General features: G+C 42.7%; 2 protein-coding genes across 2 annotated transcripts; both read right to left on the reverse strand.

Annotated features, from left to right (window-relative positions):
* Positions 1-217: 217 nt before the first annotated feature.
* On the reverse strand, positions 218-6,702 carry hpse (heparanase). Its single transcript, XM_012837700.3, has 12 exons — positions 6,269-6,702; positions 5,961-6,097; positions 5,278-5,406; positions 3,988-4,161; positions 3,599-3,770; positions 3,341-3,388; positions 2,677-2,770; positions 2,139-2,245; positions 1,817-1,931; positions 1,592-1,716; positions 1,347-1,499; positions 218-762 (listed from the first exon to the last, which is right to left on the reverse strand). The coding sequence occupies exons 1-12, from the start codon at positions 6,487-6,489 to the stop codon at positions 603-605; spliced, it is 1,635 nt and encodes a 544-aa protein (XP_012693154.2). The 5' UTR covers positions 6,490-6,702; the 3' UTR covers positions 218-602.
* A 141-nt stretch (positions 6,703-6,843) lies between these two features.
* On the reverse strand, positions 6,844-19,277 carry helq (helicase, POLQ like). The gene is made up of 18 exons (XM_031577476.2): positions 18,709-19,277; positions 17,806-18,457; positions 17,497-17,675; positions 17,043-17,243; positions 16,676-16,748; positions 16,225-16,322; positions 16,003-16,101; positions 15,680-15,825; positions 15,224-15,463; positions 14,726-14,867; positions 14,229-14,333; positions 13,703-13,913; positions 13,006-13,163; positions 12,630-12,728; positions 11,769-11,948; positions 8,261-8,374; positions 7,549-7,683; positions 6,844-7,313 (listed from the first exon to the last, which is right to left on the reverse strand). Exons 1-18 carry the CDS (start codon positions 18,889-18,891, stop codon positions 7,224-7,226), a joined length of 3,105 nt encoding a protein of 1,034 aa, XP_031433336.1. The 5' UTR covers positions 18,892-19,277; the 3' UTR covers positions 6,844-7,223.
* Between the last annotated feature and the right edge of the window lie 10 nt (positions 19,278-19,287).

Here is a 19,287-nt window from a genome sequence, read left to right on the forward strand (position 1 = left end):
CACGGTCCTGTCTGTGAATTGTGAATAAAATCTACATCTTTGCCTCGGGAAAGTCATCTTAAGTTACGTTTGGTTAGTGTGTAAAATGTACAATGAAGTATTTTGTGAAATGTATGGGCTAAGGGCAGTTATGCAACAGGATCGTTGGACCAGCACATATACAGTGTGTTTATTATAGGCGATGGACAAGGGGAGGTGAAAAGAAACTTGTAGTCACTTTAACATTGTCCAATCGTCAACTTTATGGACACGTACAGCAGGAAGTGTAAACATCTCTTCATCATCTGCATGATAGGTATAAAATTACTTTGGCAAAAACAGCTTGGAGTTTTAAATAACTTGAGTTGAGGCAAATGAGAAGAGCTACCCATTAGTGCAGGTCTCTGTCAGAACTGTGGATAGGCACCAAAGTCACTGTGGCACATCAGCTTTGTGTACAAAAATGTATCATTTATAATTATACAAAATATTTTTCTGTTATCTTTGGCAAGTTCACAGTGCATTGACAAATGGCAAACATCATACAATCTTTCCCTGCTTAAGAACACAGTGTGTATGCAGTTAACAGTACCGGTCACATCGTGTGTGTGTGAGTCAAACGCTCAGTGGCAGGCTGCTGCTTGTGCTTGACTCAGGACGTAGAAGGCAAACGAGAATCCTGGCAGACTGAGGGGATCTCCTGTGTGAAGTGGCACGCCCTGGAGTTCAGGCAGCGTCTGGTCGTCGACCATCTTCAGCACCAAGCCATTCAGCTTCACTGACCTGGACATTACATGGCCATTTGGGAGGAGACAAAAGTGCAAACCACAGCCTTAATAATACAAATAGGTACTGCGCGCACACACACAAAAGGCAATCAAGGTATAGTCTGAGGTCACATTCAACAAACAAAATATCTTGGACACATAAGTGTTCTGGAAAAAAACCAACATGATATTTAATCTGGAACAGGATAAATACTTGCCCGTTCTGCTTTACAATATCAAGGGCAAATATAGAGTATAAGAAGGAAACCGTAAGCAAATAATGGTGGGAGGATGGAACATGATATTTAATCTAGAACAGGATTAAGAAAGGGTTCAGCAGAGACCACTGCCTTTCTTATTGCAATGAATACTCGCCCGTTCTGGTTTACAATATCAAGGGCAAACATAGAGTATAAGAAGGAAACTGCAGCAAATAATGGTGGGAGGATGGAGTCTCCATGGAATCTAATTCTTTCCATTCTAAAAACTTTCAACGTTAATGTCTGAGAAGACAAAGATGTTCCATCAAATATGTACTATATTGGAATATTTCATTGACACCTTCAAAAGAAATTGCAGAGCTTCTGTTGAGTACAGTACCTTGAAAGAAGCCCCTGCTCCCCAGCCTCGGGGGCCTCTAAAACAAAGGCCTCCGCACTGCTGTTTGCGAGGTGTGATGGCAGATTGATCTTAGCTGTGCTCTTACTGAGGTTCAGGGCAAACAAGGTGAATGCCCCTCTCTTGTAGTTGGCGCTAAAAAGAAAAGTTGTGAAGACGTAAAGAATAGTGAATTAATAAGAACTTGAAAAAAGACTAGTGCGTTGAGAAGTGGTCTTGAATGTCACCTTTTTTTATTGGTGCAGTGGCAGTACACTCGTAGTCGCCTTCTGGGTCCGAGAGTGGAGAGAACCGAAGCATTCAGTACCTCAGGGCCAACAAGCTTTTTATAGAGGACAGACAGCCAATAATCCTGCGACAGTGACAGAGAGAATAGTTAAGGGAGTGCAGCTAAGCATGGAAAATGAGGCCATGTTTCAAACATAATTTTAAATCAAAGTCAAAAGACATACTGGGAGGGGATCCAGGTTGTTATCCACCAAGTGATAGGTTCCTGAGCCAATGAGAACTTGTCTAATGACAACATCCAATCCCAGCTTTGCACCAAGGCCAAGTTTATCGAGCCACCTGCATGTAAACAGAATTGATACGATCAGCAAAATAACTCTCTAAATGTATAGAAAATGGGAATGGGAAAATGGGAACGTTCTGGACGTGTAGCGTCAGGAACATGGTGAATCTGGTACTAGCAGTTAAAACGTCACACGTGACAGAGGCAGACACTGTGAACTAAAAGAGGCAATTTTTTAATCAAATCGTATATGTTGCGCTCACATGAAACCTGCAGCAAATGTGTCGGATAATCCCAATGCTCCACCACCATACGCAGAGCTGGTCTCTCCGAGCCAAACTCTTTTCCCCGGGGAAACCAGATCTACAGTCTGCAGACACAGTTAAAACAAACAAACAAACAAACATCAAATGCACGGAGGAGTAAACAGCTTCTCTTATAGTGGTACACAAGGAAGCACAAAATGTCTGTCATCTCATTCTTTGAGATAAAACATGCATTCAAATTGGTACGTGCCTCAACCAGACAGCAAGGACATTAACTGAAGAAAAAAAAAGCAGAGTGACAGCTTTGAAGAGAGTAATTAGTGTAATAGTGCAATAATATGAATGGGTGTTTGTTAACTGGCGTGGGCGTGTGTGTGTGTGTGTGTGCGCGCGTGTGTGTGTGTAGAGCGGCTAGTTTTCTTGCCAAATGCACCTGTGCGATAAGGCCAAATACAGACAGACGGCTTGCCAAAGCAAACAAAGTCTTGAGCTAAAGTGGAGGAATGTTGTGCATGTTAAGGGGTTCTATTTTTACCTCAAGCACTTCCTGTGTTTTCGTGGCCAACATATCAAGCACATCAGGATCCAGAAAGTCCTCCAGTGATGTATCTCTACCATTGACGTAGTAACTGGGGGGTAAAAAAACGACAAAAGAAAATGCTAATAATAGACTGCTTATACTCAAATGTGGAGCCAACCCTTTATATGGTTTATCTGGGTTCCTTGGGGTGCGGGGGGAAAGCATATTCTGTGTACATAAATAAATGCAGGCATGAATACACCACTGGTCATTTCCACCAAGTCCTTTCATAGGCAAATCCATGCACTTCCTTTTCAAACACACAGTCCTGTCTGTGTTTGGTTTATGTATGGGTGTGTGTGCGGTACAGCCATGTGACTGCAGAACATCACGTGCTGAGAGATAGAGAGAGAGAGAGAGAGAGAGAGAGAGGGCAAAGGTGAGAGGAACAGAGAGAGAGAGAGAGAGAGAGAGGGGAGAAAGAATGACAGCTGAAGAGTGACTGGGAGAGTGAAAAGAATAAGTGACAAAGAGGAAGGGGAGAAACAGAAAGAGAGAGAGAGAGAGAGAGAGAGAGACAAAAACAAAGAGAAACAAAAACTAAGAGCTAGTTAGAGAGAGAGAGAGAAAAAGAGAAAGAGAGAGACAAAGAGAAGGAGAGACAAAGGAGCTAACTCACTGATGCCAGGTGCATGCATTGATTGCCTCGGCTCCACTTTCCAGAAACCTGAAAGGGCAAAAGATTGAACTTTGATGTTTATGATTGAGGTAAACCTTTAATTGACACCCCTCTATTCTTTTAAATCGTCTGACTACAACTGTATCTCATACAACCCCCAGGGTGCAACCTGCAGATGAAATTCAGGCCCTCACCAGGTAACAGGTTGCTTTTTAAAGAAGCAGTGTCTAAACGTGAGTGAAAACTTGGACTACCCACCCCTCCAGCAGATCCCGGCGGTGGTCTCTGGGCTGGCTGATGTCGGGGCCGTAGAGCCCGGAGGACTTGTAGAGTTTCGACTTACTCAGAATCTTCCGGAGATGGTCAAAGTCCAGACCCAGCTGGTAGCCATCTACCCTGAAGCCGGCCTTCTTTTGGTAGCTGTTGGGCTCTAAGGGGGAGGAAGACAACTCAATCTCTCACACTCTCATAAAAGTCCTTCTGAAGTATACATACTGTACCTGTAAATACAACTGCATGTTTACATTGACAATACTTCAATCTTGGGAAAAATAAGTTGAAAATGTTCTATTACCAGTGATGATTACAGGTGAAGTTCTATGTACCTATGACACATCATACTAACAACTGGGGGGCATCGGGCGTACCATTGCCTAGTTCCCAAGACATGTTATACTGTCTCGATTCACAGTAGTCCAGAAGCATCTTGGCATTCTGACTGTTCCAGGAGTTTCCCTTGGTCCTGAGCAAAGCGTTGAGGCCGAAGATGAGGTCTAACCCAGTGCAGTTAGCAAAGGAATGAAGCAGGTCCACAGCATACTCTGTTAAGAATGAGATTAAATACGCTGATCATCAAAGTCACTGCAGAACCTTTATTCCAAACAATTACATTTAGTGAACTTACATGATAATATTGTATGAGATTGATATTAGTGCTGAAGAACTGTGAATGTAGATCCTAGATACAGTTACTTTTTAACCTTAAGAGAAACATACCAGTGAAACCACATACCCCCTCGCCAAAACTGATACACAAAGGATAAGACATTTCTGGATAATAAATTCCCTTTGCTGTGTGAAATACTTTGAGAGACTCAATACTTTGTAGACTCAAATACCCGTTTTCATGGGTCTATTTTAATACAAGTATTATGCTGTATAGATTTGTCCATGATTGGCAACCAGACAAAAACCAATCATACTTAAACACTCTTAGACACTTGAACATTGTAAGTAAACTGATTGAAAACTGATTAAAGAATTGAAATAGATAATGTAATTTCTACACGGGAGAGGTATAGATTCTTCTGTCAATCTCATACTGATGAGACAAGATTAAAAAATAACTCTGTATTAAAACGTCCTTGAGCAAGACACTGAACCCCTAATTGCTCCTGATGTGCAGTGTGCCATCAGTGTAAATGTAAAATGTGTATACATTGTAAGTCGCACATATGTAAGTCGCTTTGGATAAAAGCGTCTGCTAAATGACTAAATGTAAATGTAAAATATAGAGAGCGAGAGCACAAGGGGAACTATTATCACTACAACACTTATCAATGTAATGTATTTATACCCTACACTGGATTACTATATGGTACACATGTAGCCTCCATTAACATTTTTTATTTTTTTTAAAAGACAATAATATTTATATTCGGAACTGTAGTTTATGTCAGTTTATATAATGTTGCTGGTATGATGTCAATATGACTATTAAAACATCTTTTTTTATATATTTTTTTCTTACCTCACGCGTGAAAAATAGGTTCCACGCTGAAACGCAGGCAGTGTGCTGCTCTATCATGGGCGCCGAACGGGAAATCAACATGTAGGCTACCGCAGCCGCAACGGAGCCAGCGTGGTATAGGTTTATTAAATATATATTTATATATATATATAAATAAATAGGAACTAAATATAAAAAATATACCCACCAGTAAACCGGACATTTTTGTACGTTCCCTTCAATTCCTCTTGTTGCAAAAGAAGTGTCTGCAGTGCCCACTGTTTCTTCAGGTTCTCCTCCAACAGTGGTGGAAGTGTTAGTCTCTTACAGGTGTCCCCTGTGCATATGAAAAAAGTAAATATCTTAGCCGATATATCTTGTGTAGACAGGTAGGCCTATGAATGTATATCTCCAATGGGGGCACCATATTTGAGATGGTACCTGGGAATGTTTCTGTTCAGTGTTAAAATATGACAGTCTATTTGTAAAAATAACTAGGTAGGCTATTATTATTATTAACATAAGATATGCATACAGTCTACACATAGCACAACCCAACACACATCTATGCCTTTCGAGATATGCCTATATGTAAAGTATTTTCAGGTTAGGTTTGAGCTGGCAATAGGATACCATCGTGTTTTAATTTGAGATCCCAATTCTGACCATAACACATGGCACGAAGCTTCAGGCTCCAGGCAGATGAATCAGTCGACTGTTTGTTCATCAACTCAAAACAAGAATCATGCTGAGCGAATCACGTGACCACCACACAACCTCTTTTCACACCACAAGAGTGAGGGATGATGTAGCTGTCACACAATAAGGAAATGATTGCTTCACTTTAGGCTTCGGAGATTGTTCTAACTGTGTCTGTAAAGCATAACTCACCAAGATAACCATACGAGTTTCTGGGATATTCCTGGTGGTAAGTGCGGGGGTTGAATGTCATAAAATCCTGTTTGGTCCCTCCAAATCGCAGAAAGCCAGGACTCAGGGCACTTGATAACGTCTTCAGTTTAGGAGATCTAAAGAAAACATATCGGGTTTACTTTCCAAATAACTGAATCAATTAACGCATCCTGTGGTTCTTTATTGTCATTATCATTCCTGCACAGTGCTATTGGTATGAGAAGAGATATCAGAAGTGATGTCCTGAACAGGACCCTGTTTAGACATCACCACTGAGTATGACTTACGCTAAGAGATACACGAACTTCTCCTCGGCGACCAGACTCGCATCGATGGCCACAGAAAGAAAACGCTCATTTACTCTCTTGACCACACGACCAGTGTCCACGTCTAAATTCACTGGTTCCAAATAAAACTTCTCAAACAGTTCTGGTCGAACGTAAGGCCCATGGAATACCAGAAGGAACCAAGCGGCGGTGAATCTCATAAACACCGCATTCATACCCATGTCTCCGGCTTTTCACTTCTTTTACGGGTTGCCTTTTTCCTCTTCACTGATGAAATGCTCATGTCCTTTGTTCAATCGCAGGCAGACTTGGTTTAGAAACGTATTCAGTGTTGTCCGGAGCACCTAAAAGGTGATATGTGTTGTTGTAAAGATCAACCTAGTTTTGGGCTCGCTCCATATGAACATGGTTTTGTCTCTCTCATTTACACAGAAATGGACTACCTGCCCCGTGAGCGCAAACAAAAAGGCATGGGAGGAGCGTCATAGCGGGAGGGAAGTGAAAACAAACGGACCCGTCCCACCATCAGTGCACGGTGAGAGGAGACCACGTGGTATGGGATGTATCATACATTGAACTCTGATTATACAAGTTTATGAAACGTAAAGGAAAATTTCGAATATTTTCAACCTGTACCCTATCTTAGGTCTTTTGGGGTCCCAACTTTTACTGAGGACGATTACCGATCTAAATCTGTCCTGCATTGAGTTACCGGCAACTGCAAAACGCCTATACAATGAAATCACAAGAGGCAATGTCGGTAGTTAATTGTCCTTAGTAAAAGTAGAGCCCATCATGAAAATTCCCTCAGTTTGCCTTTAAAATGTAGAATGAAATCGCAGAAAGGAGGACAGTGTGGGGTTTATTTACGTTTTATTTGTAGCTGTTGTGGACAGCACTTATATAAAATAAATAAACAGTAACAGAACAAATATATTCCTTTTTTTTTCTGAACCTAGCTACCCACTGAATGGAGATCAGTGGGTTTTGTCAGTAAGTCATCCACCTCCTCTTGCAAGGCCTCTGCTTTTTCCTGTAGCAGCATCTACAATTGAACAACAAATATCTTCACTTCAGCAAAACCATGCACAAACATTAATAGGAATACATCACTCATGGGTATGAGTTAATAGTTTAATGAAAAATCAAACACATCACGTTCTTTAGACCAGAGTCATGCAGAGGGTTGAAAAAAATATATATTTTCAAAACATATTTATCCATCAATCTTTTGAAAGCGCAGAACATTAAATAATGACTTAAAAAGAAATGTCACTAACTTTTGCCGAGGCCACTATCTGATTGGCCTGTCGTTTGGACAAGTTCTCTAGTGACTTGACCAGATCTCCGGGGTCTGCATTGGCGAGGTGAGCCAGGGTCTTGTAACCAGCACTGTGCAGCTGCTTGGCCCGAGCCTGGTGCGCGCACACACACACACACACACACACACACACACACACACACACACACAAAGACCTCGTGTGAACACCAGTGCTCAGACACTGCACATCAGCAGCACTCCCACTCCCATTAGTGTCTATTAGGAGGTTCAAATGGGTTAACTCAATTTGGACTTCTCCAGGAATGTCTTGACTTCAGGCAGATCTCAGGTCTGCACCCGGTGAGCGTTTAAGAACCACAGACGCTGCATTCAGATGTGTTTGAGGAAGCTGAAGCAGCAGGATTTCTCTCTGCCCTTCTTAAGAGGCTGACTGTGCTTGGTGCGACTCAGAATGTGACCCTGTGAATGGTTGAAGTAAACAACATGCATCTCAATATGATAAGAAGGTACTATGCTAGTGCATGTCCTCAACACCTAAACACTGTACTAGTAATTCAAAAAAACACCCTTAAGAGAAGCCACAATGGTTAATTGTGCCCCTTGAGAAATCCGTGATATAGAAGAAACCAAGACGTGTTGCGGCTGTGAAGAAGATAATGCTGTTTTTTTATGAGGACAGGTCCAGCAAGGGATATGGGTTGAACTCTGACCTCCATGACCCCGGTCACCTCCATCAGGGGGATGAGTTCGGCCTTCACGCAGTAGGTGAGTCGACGGGTCAGCTCAGACAGGAGAGCCTTAAAGGGCCAGAACTCCTCCAGCTCCTGACCGGGGTGACACCAACACATACATATCAAAGCACAATTTCACAATATCTTCACACTAAAAGTCTGACAAACAGAGAAACTGTCCATGGTACTGGTATTAGATCCATCATTTTTGACTGCTAATTTAGTAAGAGACAGTCCAGTGTATGGCAATGTAGGCACTAACAATGGAAACAATTAGAAAAGGATTTTAAGAAGTTGGCCTGCCCAGCACATTAATGTCATTCTGAAGGAGCAATACGAAAAGTTTCTAAGCACTGATCTTGGTTCTTGGAGTCAGGTGCTTTTTATGCATCTGTTCACATTTTGGGCTAAAACACAAACATATACATGGAATGCACAGGAATACTGAGACAATGATTTAAAAAAAATATATGAATTCCTTCAGAATTAAATCACAGTTACACCTACAAGCATTGTTTTTGGAGAACAGACTGATAGAGAAATGTGAATCTCTGACTTTAATCAAGTATGTATGTGGGTTAATCACATGCCTTTGTGAGCTGAAACATGACGTACTGTATGACATGACACTGTATGTTTGCTCAAAAGTGTACCTTCTGTGTGTGCGTAAGCGGGGGCTGATAAGAAGAACTAGTAGTATCTTCTTTTCTGCCTTGCTGATGCATTACGTTGCAAAAAGCATGACCTCGGATGTGGACTCTGCTGACATAGCGCTTTGGCGTCAGAAATTGCGAACTTCTTTCTATATAAACCTTGTGTGATGTGTTTAACTTTGCTTCTCTCTCGTCTGCTGCAGTCTGGGAGTGAGCCCGGGCTCTCTCTCTCTCTCTCTCTCTCTCTGTCATCGTCCAGGATGAGAGTGAGCCCGTGTCTCTCTCTTGTTTGCCAAGACATGAGTGAGCCCGATATGCAGATTGAATAAAAAAGATACTTATACACAACTCAGGAGTCCGAGGTACTCAAGGTAAACTTGAGTGTGAATTTTCCCCTAACACAGTCTGTACATACATACAGCATCTTACACATTTTCTACACAGACAATATACATAGGAAAGGTACCATGACGATTTCATGTGCAATTCCATATTGCAAAAATCAGCACACACTTACTATTCAGATGGAGGTTACACTCCTAAATTAGCAACCATTCTAGTTCCCCTTCATCATGTCATCAGTGAGCATTGTGTTCAATTGCCCCCTCCATTGAATCATTACAGTGCAGCATACCTATTGAGAAACGCTTAGTGCCATTGCTTATTATTCCCTCACACTATTGAGCCCTGCTACCTGTTTGTGTCTCACATGTCCAATCCTGACAGTCTGCAGACCGGAGGGAAAATACGGGTAATTACTACCTCTAACAGAGGCAATTACGTGTTCAACTCATCGTGTTATTGGCTGTTTAAACTGCTGACACAATGCGGATATCCTTGGTGTTATACGTAAAGCTCTGCTGTTGAAAATAATCCAAAAATAGCCAGGTAACTACAGCCATCATATCATATAATGTATCCAGCCCAGCCAGATAGCTGTTTATAATCCCATTTCACACAGGGGAATGTTTCTGATAAATGCGTTGGAGTGTCTGAGCTCTGTTGGCTAGCTCAGCCTGTCCGTGCTGCAATCTCTGCCTTGTCCTCCTCAGCAGTTTAACACAGGCCTATAGGGCGATTTAACACAAGCCTATAGGGCTATTTTCCACAAGCCTATATGGTTATTTTACACAGGTAAACATCTCTATCTGCCTTTACAAACCTTAAAGTAGCCCAGACATCTTCATGATTTAGCAAAATGAAGTCTTCTAGCTCAATAATGATATGCCATCTATGCTTTTTCTTCGAAAAAATGGCAGTTAGAAAGGTGTGGGCAGGCTGGAGATGTGCATCTCAGTCATTTGGACACTCTTGTGACACTATATAGACCACCTAGCCCCAGACCCCATAGCCCCAGACCCCATAGCCCCAGACCACCTAGCCCCAGACCCCATAGCCCCAGACCCCATAGCCCCAGACCACCTAGCCCCAGACCACCTAGCCCCAGACCCCATAGCCCCAGACCCCATAGCCCCAGACCCCATAGCCCCAGACCACCTAGCCCCAGACCCCATAGCCCCAGACCACCTAGCCCCAGACCCCATAGCCCCAGACCCCATAGCCCCAGACCCCATAGCCCCAGACCCCATAGCCCCAGACCACCTAGCCCCAGACCACCTAGCCCCAGACCCCATAGCCCCAGACCCCATAGCCCCAGACCACCTAGCCCCAGACCCCATAGCCCCAGACCACCTAGCCCCAGACCCCATAGCCCCAGACCACCTAGCCCCAGACCCCATAGCCCCAGACCCCATAGCCCCAGACCCCATAGCCCCAGACCCCATAGCCCCAGACCACCTAGCCCCAGACCCCATAGCCCTTCCAGGATGCCCTATGACTACCTCTGTGGCACCCCAACAACCTGCACTCCTAGACTCCTTCACACCCATTGACCTGACATCTCATTAACATCCAACACTAGCACCAAAAATCTCAGTGTAATTATCAACCAAAACCTCCTACTTGACTCACACATAAAAACAGATCTCAAAGACATAATTTTTTCATCTACGCAATATTGCCAAAATCAGAAAAGTTTTATCCCTCCAAGATGCAGAAAAAAAAAAACGTTGCGACTAGACTACTGCAATGCTCTTCTGTCCGGATGTAGCAACAACTCAATAAAGAGCCTCCAACTCATACAGAACACAGCTGCTCACACACTAACTAGAACTAAAAAATACGAACATCTGTACTTGCCTCTCTGCACTGGCTTCTTGTCAAAAGTAGAATCGATTTCAAATGACTCCTTCTGACGTATAAAGCCCCAAACGGCTTAGCTCCAAATTACTTCAAGGAATGAGTCGGCCCCTGCTGCTCACCACGACCACGTAATTCCAAGAATATCCAAAAAGCACAACAGGAGCCTTCTGCTACCGAGCCCACCCCTCCTGTGGAATAATCTCCCTGCTTGAAGCGGACATCCTTTGCATCTTTAAATCTAGACTAAAGACGTTACTCTTTAGTGCATCCCATAGTCATGCATAATGCATAAAAAATTGACACAACTGGCCCCTTATGAGCCGAAGTTCCGCTCAAGGTTTCATTCCTGTTAACAGTGCGTGCTCCAGGAGGGTTCAGGCCCTGGACTCTAAAAAAACCTTGAGACAATTTTATTGTTTTGGCTCTATATGTAAAATTGAATTGAAGTTATGTAGTAGGTAAATCTAGCATACACATTCAGGCCTCGTTCTTTCCTATAAGAAATCCTTTCTCAACATCCGCACAGTAAGCATGGCTTTTCCGCCAATAAAGTACATTAAGATTCCCATCTAAAGTGTGAGCAGCTTGTGCTGTATGGTCGGTGTGAGGGGGTGTCAGGGGCGGGGGCAGACCTCAGCGAAGTGGAGCACGCAGGAGCAGAAGGCCGAGGAGGAGCTGAGGAGCATCTGCACAAAGCCACGGGTCAACTGGAAGCGCTCGGACACGCTCCACACGTCCGTCTCCTTCAGCAGAGCGTGCAGCACCAGGGACAAATACAGACGGTTGGCCACCTCTGTGTCCACAGACTTAGACTGGGGCAGAGAGAAAGAGAGAGAGAGAGAGAGAGAGAGAGAGACAGAGGGAGAGAAAGAGAAAGAGACAGAGAGAGAGAAAGAGAGAGAAAGGAAGGAAGGAAGAAAGGAAGAGAAAAGAAGAAAGAAAGAAAAGAACATAAAGAAACAAAGAAAGAGTAAACAGAAATAAAGAAAAGATGGACAGACAGGAAGAAAGGAAGGATAGAAAGAAAGGAAAAGAGAAATAATGATAGAGGATGTAGGACCGTTAATCACTTCACTCAGAAAGCACACGATATCCAGATTCCATCACCACATCACATTCTGGACTCTGAATAAAATGACTGTTATTTTCCTGCAGCATAGGGTGACTTGACATATGCTCCTTAGACCGCAATTGCAGTCGCACTGAACGAAAGCTATCCAAAAATAACATCAATGTGTCGATTGTGCTTTCTGTGACAAATTACTCTCACTTCCCCTTGTGCGACACCAGGATGACAAGAAACGAGATTAAACTTGTTGCAGTAATCCTCCAAAGCATAATGGACTTCAGTGAGGGGGTAAAGGGATTTTAATTTGACCAGCCAATGAGAAGCCTCCCCTCCTCCTGCCTGCATTCAGATGAGAATCCCCAGAGATAAGAAAATAATAAGCTTAATAGCTTTGATAGCGACCCGTGATGGACTCCTTCTTTACCTTCTTTACACTCTGGCCTGCCGCCTTCCTCGCCACAAAGCTCTCCGGGACTCCCACCGCCGCACAGATCCTTTGCTCTGACGCAGACAACAGCGTGAACTGAGATCAGGACGATAAAGAACAATTTTGCAAAGGTTACAGGCATCTTCCTATTTATTTCATATAACTGCTGTGGAAATTAATTCTGCAAGATGTGATGGCACCTCGGTAAGCGTGAGAAATAGAAAACAAGATACCAGGTGACACCAGAGAAACATGTCAGAGGATGACGTCAAACAAGACTTAAATCAAAATCAAAATAAGACTCTGTCATGCATCTTTGTAAGAAATACATAACTGATGCTCTAAGAAGTCTCCGCTGGACCCACGTCCTCACCTGTCGGAAGTAGATCATCCAGTCAGGCTTGCACTGGGAGACCGTGTCGTAAGGGGTCACCAGGTACACGAGGTGCAGGAGGCTGTTCAGCAGCAGCCCCTCCAGGCCCTTCGACAGGTCTCTGTACAAGACATTGCTGTGGGTCAGATCCACTGAGCCTGCAGGCAAAAACACAAGCAGGGCATTCAGTGTCTGGAGTTGATGGGTAGACAGCAGCAGCACAATGGGAACATACTGCCCCCATGTGGCCAGCCATGCAATGCACTTGATCCACACTTCATGTTTCACCAATTAGATGATTTTTTTTCAAAGATAGATTATTTATTTTTGTTAAATCAAAAGGTGCAGTTATCAGCAAATACCGTAAAATTCTGATGGTATCATGAAGGTTCATCTAGTTTATATTTAAGGAATTAATTAGGTCACATTTTCCAGGTCCAGATAAGAATATAAAAATCAAAACATCGACAAGATGCACAACATGTACAAGAATATTGTGGTTTATCCTTGGGCCAGGAACTCTATCATTACATCATTACTGCATGAATAGATGCATTTATTAGCAAATATATAAACTACCAACGGCACCACAGTAAACCTCAGCATGTAGAAGCTCAGGTACTCTTTGCAGCCGTGCACGGAGTGGCAACACACCTTTATAAGTGGCCCGTCCCAGTTTAGTAATCTGGCAACACACCTTTATAAGTGGCCCGTCCCAGCTTTGTGATGAGTAGAACAGAGCTGCCGTGGTCGTCGGCAGTGCAGGTGACGAGGCCTTTCTCCCTGAGAGCTTCCACTGATTGCTCTGCCATCTCTGACAAGCTTCGCTCCGGACTGACGTGAGCCTGCTGCACACCCAGCAGTGTGCCAGACAGGAAGCTCCTGAGCTGATCTAGGGTCTGTGCCACCTGCCAGAGGCAAGGACACATGGAGAAGTGGTTGTAGAGTTTCAAAATGGAGCCCTTAAGTGACCCATCACAACCAAAACAGAATGTGCCTGTCTGTGTGTGTATGTACTGTATGTATGTATGACTATATTTATCTACACACACAACAGATGCATGCAAAATGATTTAAGATTACCACATTTCAAGTCATGTCATATAAAGTTGTACTACTGATATTTTATTCAAGCATGTTTGCAAATGTATTGCTGTTTCAGGTGCATGCAACTCTATACATGTCCAGCCTTGGCCATCACATTTATGAGTGTGAGCACTTACATTCAAGCCAATAAGGGACAAGATGAGACTCAGGAGCCCTTTGCCACCATCATGGAGAAGGTTGCTGAAGCACTGTTCCATTGGAGCGGACAACAGCTTTTGAGCCTGAGAACATTCAGGAAGTCATTGCAAAGAGGACAGGAACAGCAACTCACCAAGGTTACTGTCACAGCACTGAACCCCACGAAGGAGTACAAACATGGCTGAAGTGTAGCAACAAACACTCCATTAAAGCATTAACTAATTGATGGAATATAAATATCTATCTCTATATTTGATTTAGCACATCATTTCCTAATCACATGACAAAAATAAACAATGAAAAAAAAATTAAAAAATGGCAATTGTAAATCATGGCTGGAAAGAAATTAAGCTATATTTTTTTGATTTAGCATACCAGTTACATATTTCCTAATCACAAAACAGATATACTGTAAACATTGAAAAAAAAAAATGCCAATTGTAAATCATCTGGAAAGACTAATGGCTGCTTTTACCATGAGCTTGTCCTTCTCCTGCAGGACCAGTATGCTCTCTCCCATGGAGTCAATGCCAGCGCGCCCCGCGCGGCCCACCATCTGTTTGTACTGACTCCTCTTCAGGAAGTCCTTGGCCAGGTACGGTGAGCGCAGAATCACCCTGATACAGAGGGGATCACTCCAATAAATGTGCATTCACATAACACACACACAAACAAACACATTTACAGGCTGATGATGCCAAATCCCATTCAAGCCACAACATAGCAAACATTTACAACACATGTATTTTTTGAAAGTTCCCCATTTCTAATTCTATTTAATACTTAATTATAATATTATATATTAAATAAACTGCAATTATACAGCACTTTGGGTAAGAAGGCACTTTGCGTCACAATGACAAAGGACACCTTCATAAAGTAGTGTCTTAAAAAGGTTCAACCACTTGTCAGTTGTGTGCGCAACAGTGCGCTGACTGACACGGTGTCCCACGACGCCGAGGGAGCAACTGACCTGCGGGCTGGCAGGTTGACCCCGGCGGCCAGTGTGGAGGTGCAGGCGAGGAGACAGAGCACCCCGGCTGAGTAGGCCTCCTCCACCAGCCTGCGCTCGTCACTGGTCAGGCCGCTGTGGTGGTAGGCCAGGCCGTAGGGCACCGTCATCTTCAGTACGGGACACAGCGCCCCGTTCCCACAGTCCTTCAGCTCCTTCAACAGAGTGGCCTTCTCTATCTCCTTGTGCGGCAGGAAGTTTCTATAGACAAAACAATATGGCATGTGTGTATATTTTTTTTAAAGTATGGTACATTAGATTTACACTGATTGATAAAGACTGAAGATTACATTATCTGACTTTAAACCATTCTGTATGCATTATTTTATTCAACAACTCAACATGGACAGATCTAAAAGTAAAATGATATTTCCACTTAAAATTCTTGGCTTGAATTCCCCCATCATGTCTACCAACCGTGCCAAGTACTTGCAAATCATTCCAGCTACGTTTTCACAGTTCTTCTTAGTTGGACAGAAAACCAAACAGGACTGCGATGGAATCACTTCTGTAACCAAGGCAACAATATGGTCTGGGTCCATTTTCTTCAAGCTATTGGAATACTTTCAAATCAGAAGAGAATGGTTTCAGGAAATAATGGATCAACATTCATGTACACAGCAAAGAATTAAACTTCACAACCGGCCATGTGGCACACAGATATTTATAAATGTTTTGGCTGCAGATAATGGGGGCGTTTAACAACTAGGCCAGTACAATCCAGAGATGCTAAAACATACCTTATAATTCAACAGACGTGAGAATTTAAGACATTGTTCTTCTTTTAAATCAACCTCATATATAGAGTCCTCCAACTTCACATATTCATTTAACTGGACCTGAAACGAAGAGTGATTCATGAAGGCTCAAAATAACTCAGAACATGCGCAGAGCAGCAAGACATACAGTAACACTCATGCCAAGACAAGCCATGGAACAACATGTCATCCTGAAACACTTACTGGCCTGAAATCATTAGTGTAGTGTTCAGCCTTCAAGAACTTCTGCAGATCACCAACATTCCCAAGGGTAGCACTCATTCCAATGATTTGTGTTGATTCTGTGGAAATATTACAATGTTAATACTTATGGTAGTGTACAGGCACTGATAGAGAAATGTGAAACTCTGACTTTATTCAAGTAAGTATGTGTGTTATTATGTGTGTCCTGCAAGATGAGAATGAGCCTGTGCCTCTCTCTTGTCTGCTGAGACATGAGTGAGCCCGATATTCATATTGAATAAAAAGATCCTTATACACAACTCTGGAGTCCGAGGTAAACTCCAGTGTGAATTTTCACCTAACAGGCACCATTCCATATAAATTAAATGCGACAGGTGATTAACTTTTTTTTAACTACCTCATTATCAACTAAAATGACATCTTTAAAGGATCTGTTGTGGCGACTACTTACTGCTAACGTGTAAAACTTTGGCCAAAGTCATCTCAAGAATTGCCCCTCTGCTTCCGTCCCCAAGCATGTGAAGCTTAAAACAAACCGAAGGAGTTGAGGTTATTGCCAAGTTAATTATTTTTATATTTTCTGTAATTAAAACACAAATATGACTTTATATACTATTAACACTGCACACACACACTAATGCTGTAGCTCAAAATGGGGCAAGCAATGCCAATGTCATGTCAAGTCAAAATGTCATGAGTTCCATTCACACCAATTTTGCGCATATACTGATTCAATGTACACCTTCCCTGGACTATGTTACACTTTCCGAAAAGAACCAGATGTAAATAGCTGTCTTCTTGTTTGAGCATGGTCTTACCTCATCCACCACCACCAGACCAACATTGTCCAGCCGAGTGTTTTCAATCAAGGAGTTGACCAGGCTGTGGCCTTTCTCAATGGTTGTGATGTACAGAGAATTGTTCTGCCTTCTCTTCAGGGGTGGGAACTTGCCTTTGCTTCCTGCATATTCCTCTACCAGGAAGTCCAAATCAAGACCAAAGCTAGCTAACCCTCGCACCTGTGAAAAGAAAGTGGACATGGAGTTGTGGACATGTCTGGCACACCATGACTGAAAAAATACAGCAAAGATTTATGTGTTCAGTAAAAGTACAACCATTCAATAAATAAATAAATCAATAAATGTGAAAATAAAAAATGTTCCCGATCATATAAAACCAATTGCATGAAAAATGCCACAGATATCACCTTCAAAATGTACACTGTAAAATCTGAAGCAAACTTTGAGGCAGACAGTCGTAGCATTCACATACTTTCTCCTGCACCAAAGATACATATGGCAGGATAAGGAGGGCATCCTTTTTCCTACACAGGATCTCCTTGAGAATGAGGATTTCAGCCACTAGTGTCTTCCCACCGCTGGTGGGCAGGGAGTAAATCAGGTTCCTCCTCTGCAGAACACTATCCAGTGTCAAACACGTCTTCTGCCACTCTGAAACAGCAAAACCAAGATCACATGTCCTCAGAAATAACTCATACAATTACCACCGAAATGGTGAAAAACAATAAGAGAAAAAAAAACACTGAAAATTCTATGCTGTGACTTTTGCCATTTTGTTTACCATATAAATCCTCAATGCCCTTCAGTCTGCAGATGAGGTCTTTCACTTTTGAAGGGAGACCAAAGAAAGGTCCCAGGTCTGTTTCCGAGGATATCGACTGGATGGTCTGCATTGCAACGTTTATCTCCTCAGTCACTACAATCTTCTTCTGCTGCTGCTGAGCTACTTTTACAGCATTAGCGGATGATGTGGCTGCATTGTCAAGCATAGCTTTTTTCATAGCGTTCGCCATACTCCTCCTGGCCTTGGGTGCGGGACGTGTATCCTCTTTTTGGTTCATGCCATCAAGAGCACGGACCTCCCGGAGGTTTTTGCCGAGGGGCGTGGACGTGTGCCCACCACCCAAGGATTGGCACATTTTTGAGTTCTCATGCACCTTTCCATGGGATTCTATCTGTAAGCTAGGAAGATCTTGAAATGATTCATCATTTAAGCAGTCTGCTAGGAGTGAGTCTGTAAACCCTTCCACAGTGGCATTTGCTCCTGTTTTTATAGGTGTGTGTTTCAGATTTGTATTTTTACTGCTTTGTCCTGTACATATATCATCATGTGGTCTCATGTATTGTTCTGCGTCATCAAGCTTGGCCATGAAGGAAGAGTCTCCAAGGATACTGTCGTAGCCGCCGAATAGATCCTCATTGTCACTACAATACTGAAAGATGTGATGAGTAAGCATACAATACAGCATACAAAACTGTAGCCTAGCTGTTTAATATCGTCAGTACTTTCCAATGATGCAACTTTTCCTTCTCTGCACAGTTTACCTGTCTGCTGATGAAGTCTTTTACTTTTGATGGGAGACCAAAAAAAGGTTGTTTCATTGTCTCACTGTCACAAATAACTGCATCAAGTATATAATGGAGAGAAACAAAGACTGTAACAAGTCGATTGGGAATAGCTTACCTCCAATGCATTGCCTTCAGGTGTTACTTCGAGGTACTCTTTTATCTTGGTAACAGTGAGCGGACACTGTCCAGCAGTGGAGGTCGTTTTTTTCCTGACAGGAGTTAGACTACTCCCTGAACCATCCCTTGACCTCTTTCTTGCGGATCCACGTTTAATTACGATTTCGGTGTCATTGAACATGATGTAAACTTTCCTTGATCTGGGTCGTTGTGCAGAAGTAAGTTCACATAATGTAATTAGCTAGAAGATAGATAGCGTTCGTAACAATACGTGATGACAGGTTAGCTACAATACATCATGTTTTCTGCTACTAAGAATTAACTTTTTGTGTTGCTACATGTCAAACGACATAATGTCTACCTCTACATAAAAGTGCATCGGAAACAGGAATTGTTTTTTTCGAAAGTTGTTTTGTTCCATTTACTTGTTTCCAAACCCAAAACATTTAGCAAGTAACGTTATATGAACCATTTCGTTGATAAATCCAAGGACGATTCGAAAGCAACAGCCATGATACGAGCCAATCAAATACGAGATCCCATGTGCTCTTCTTAAAACTGTCCGGAGAAACATGAA

This window comes from Clupea harengus, chromosome 12 (genome assembly GCF_900700415.2).
Source record: "Clupea harengus chromosome 12, Ch_v2.0.2, whole genome shotgun sequence".
NCBI lineage: Eukaryota > Metazoa > Chordata > Actinopteri > Clupeiformes > Clupeidae > Clupea > Clupea harengus.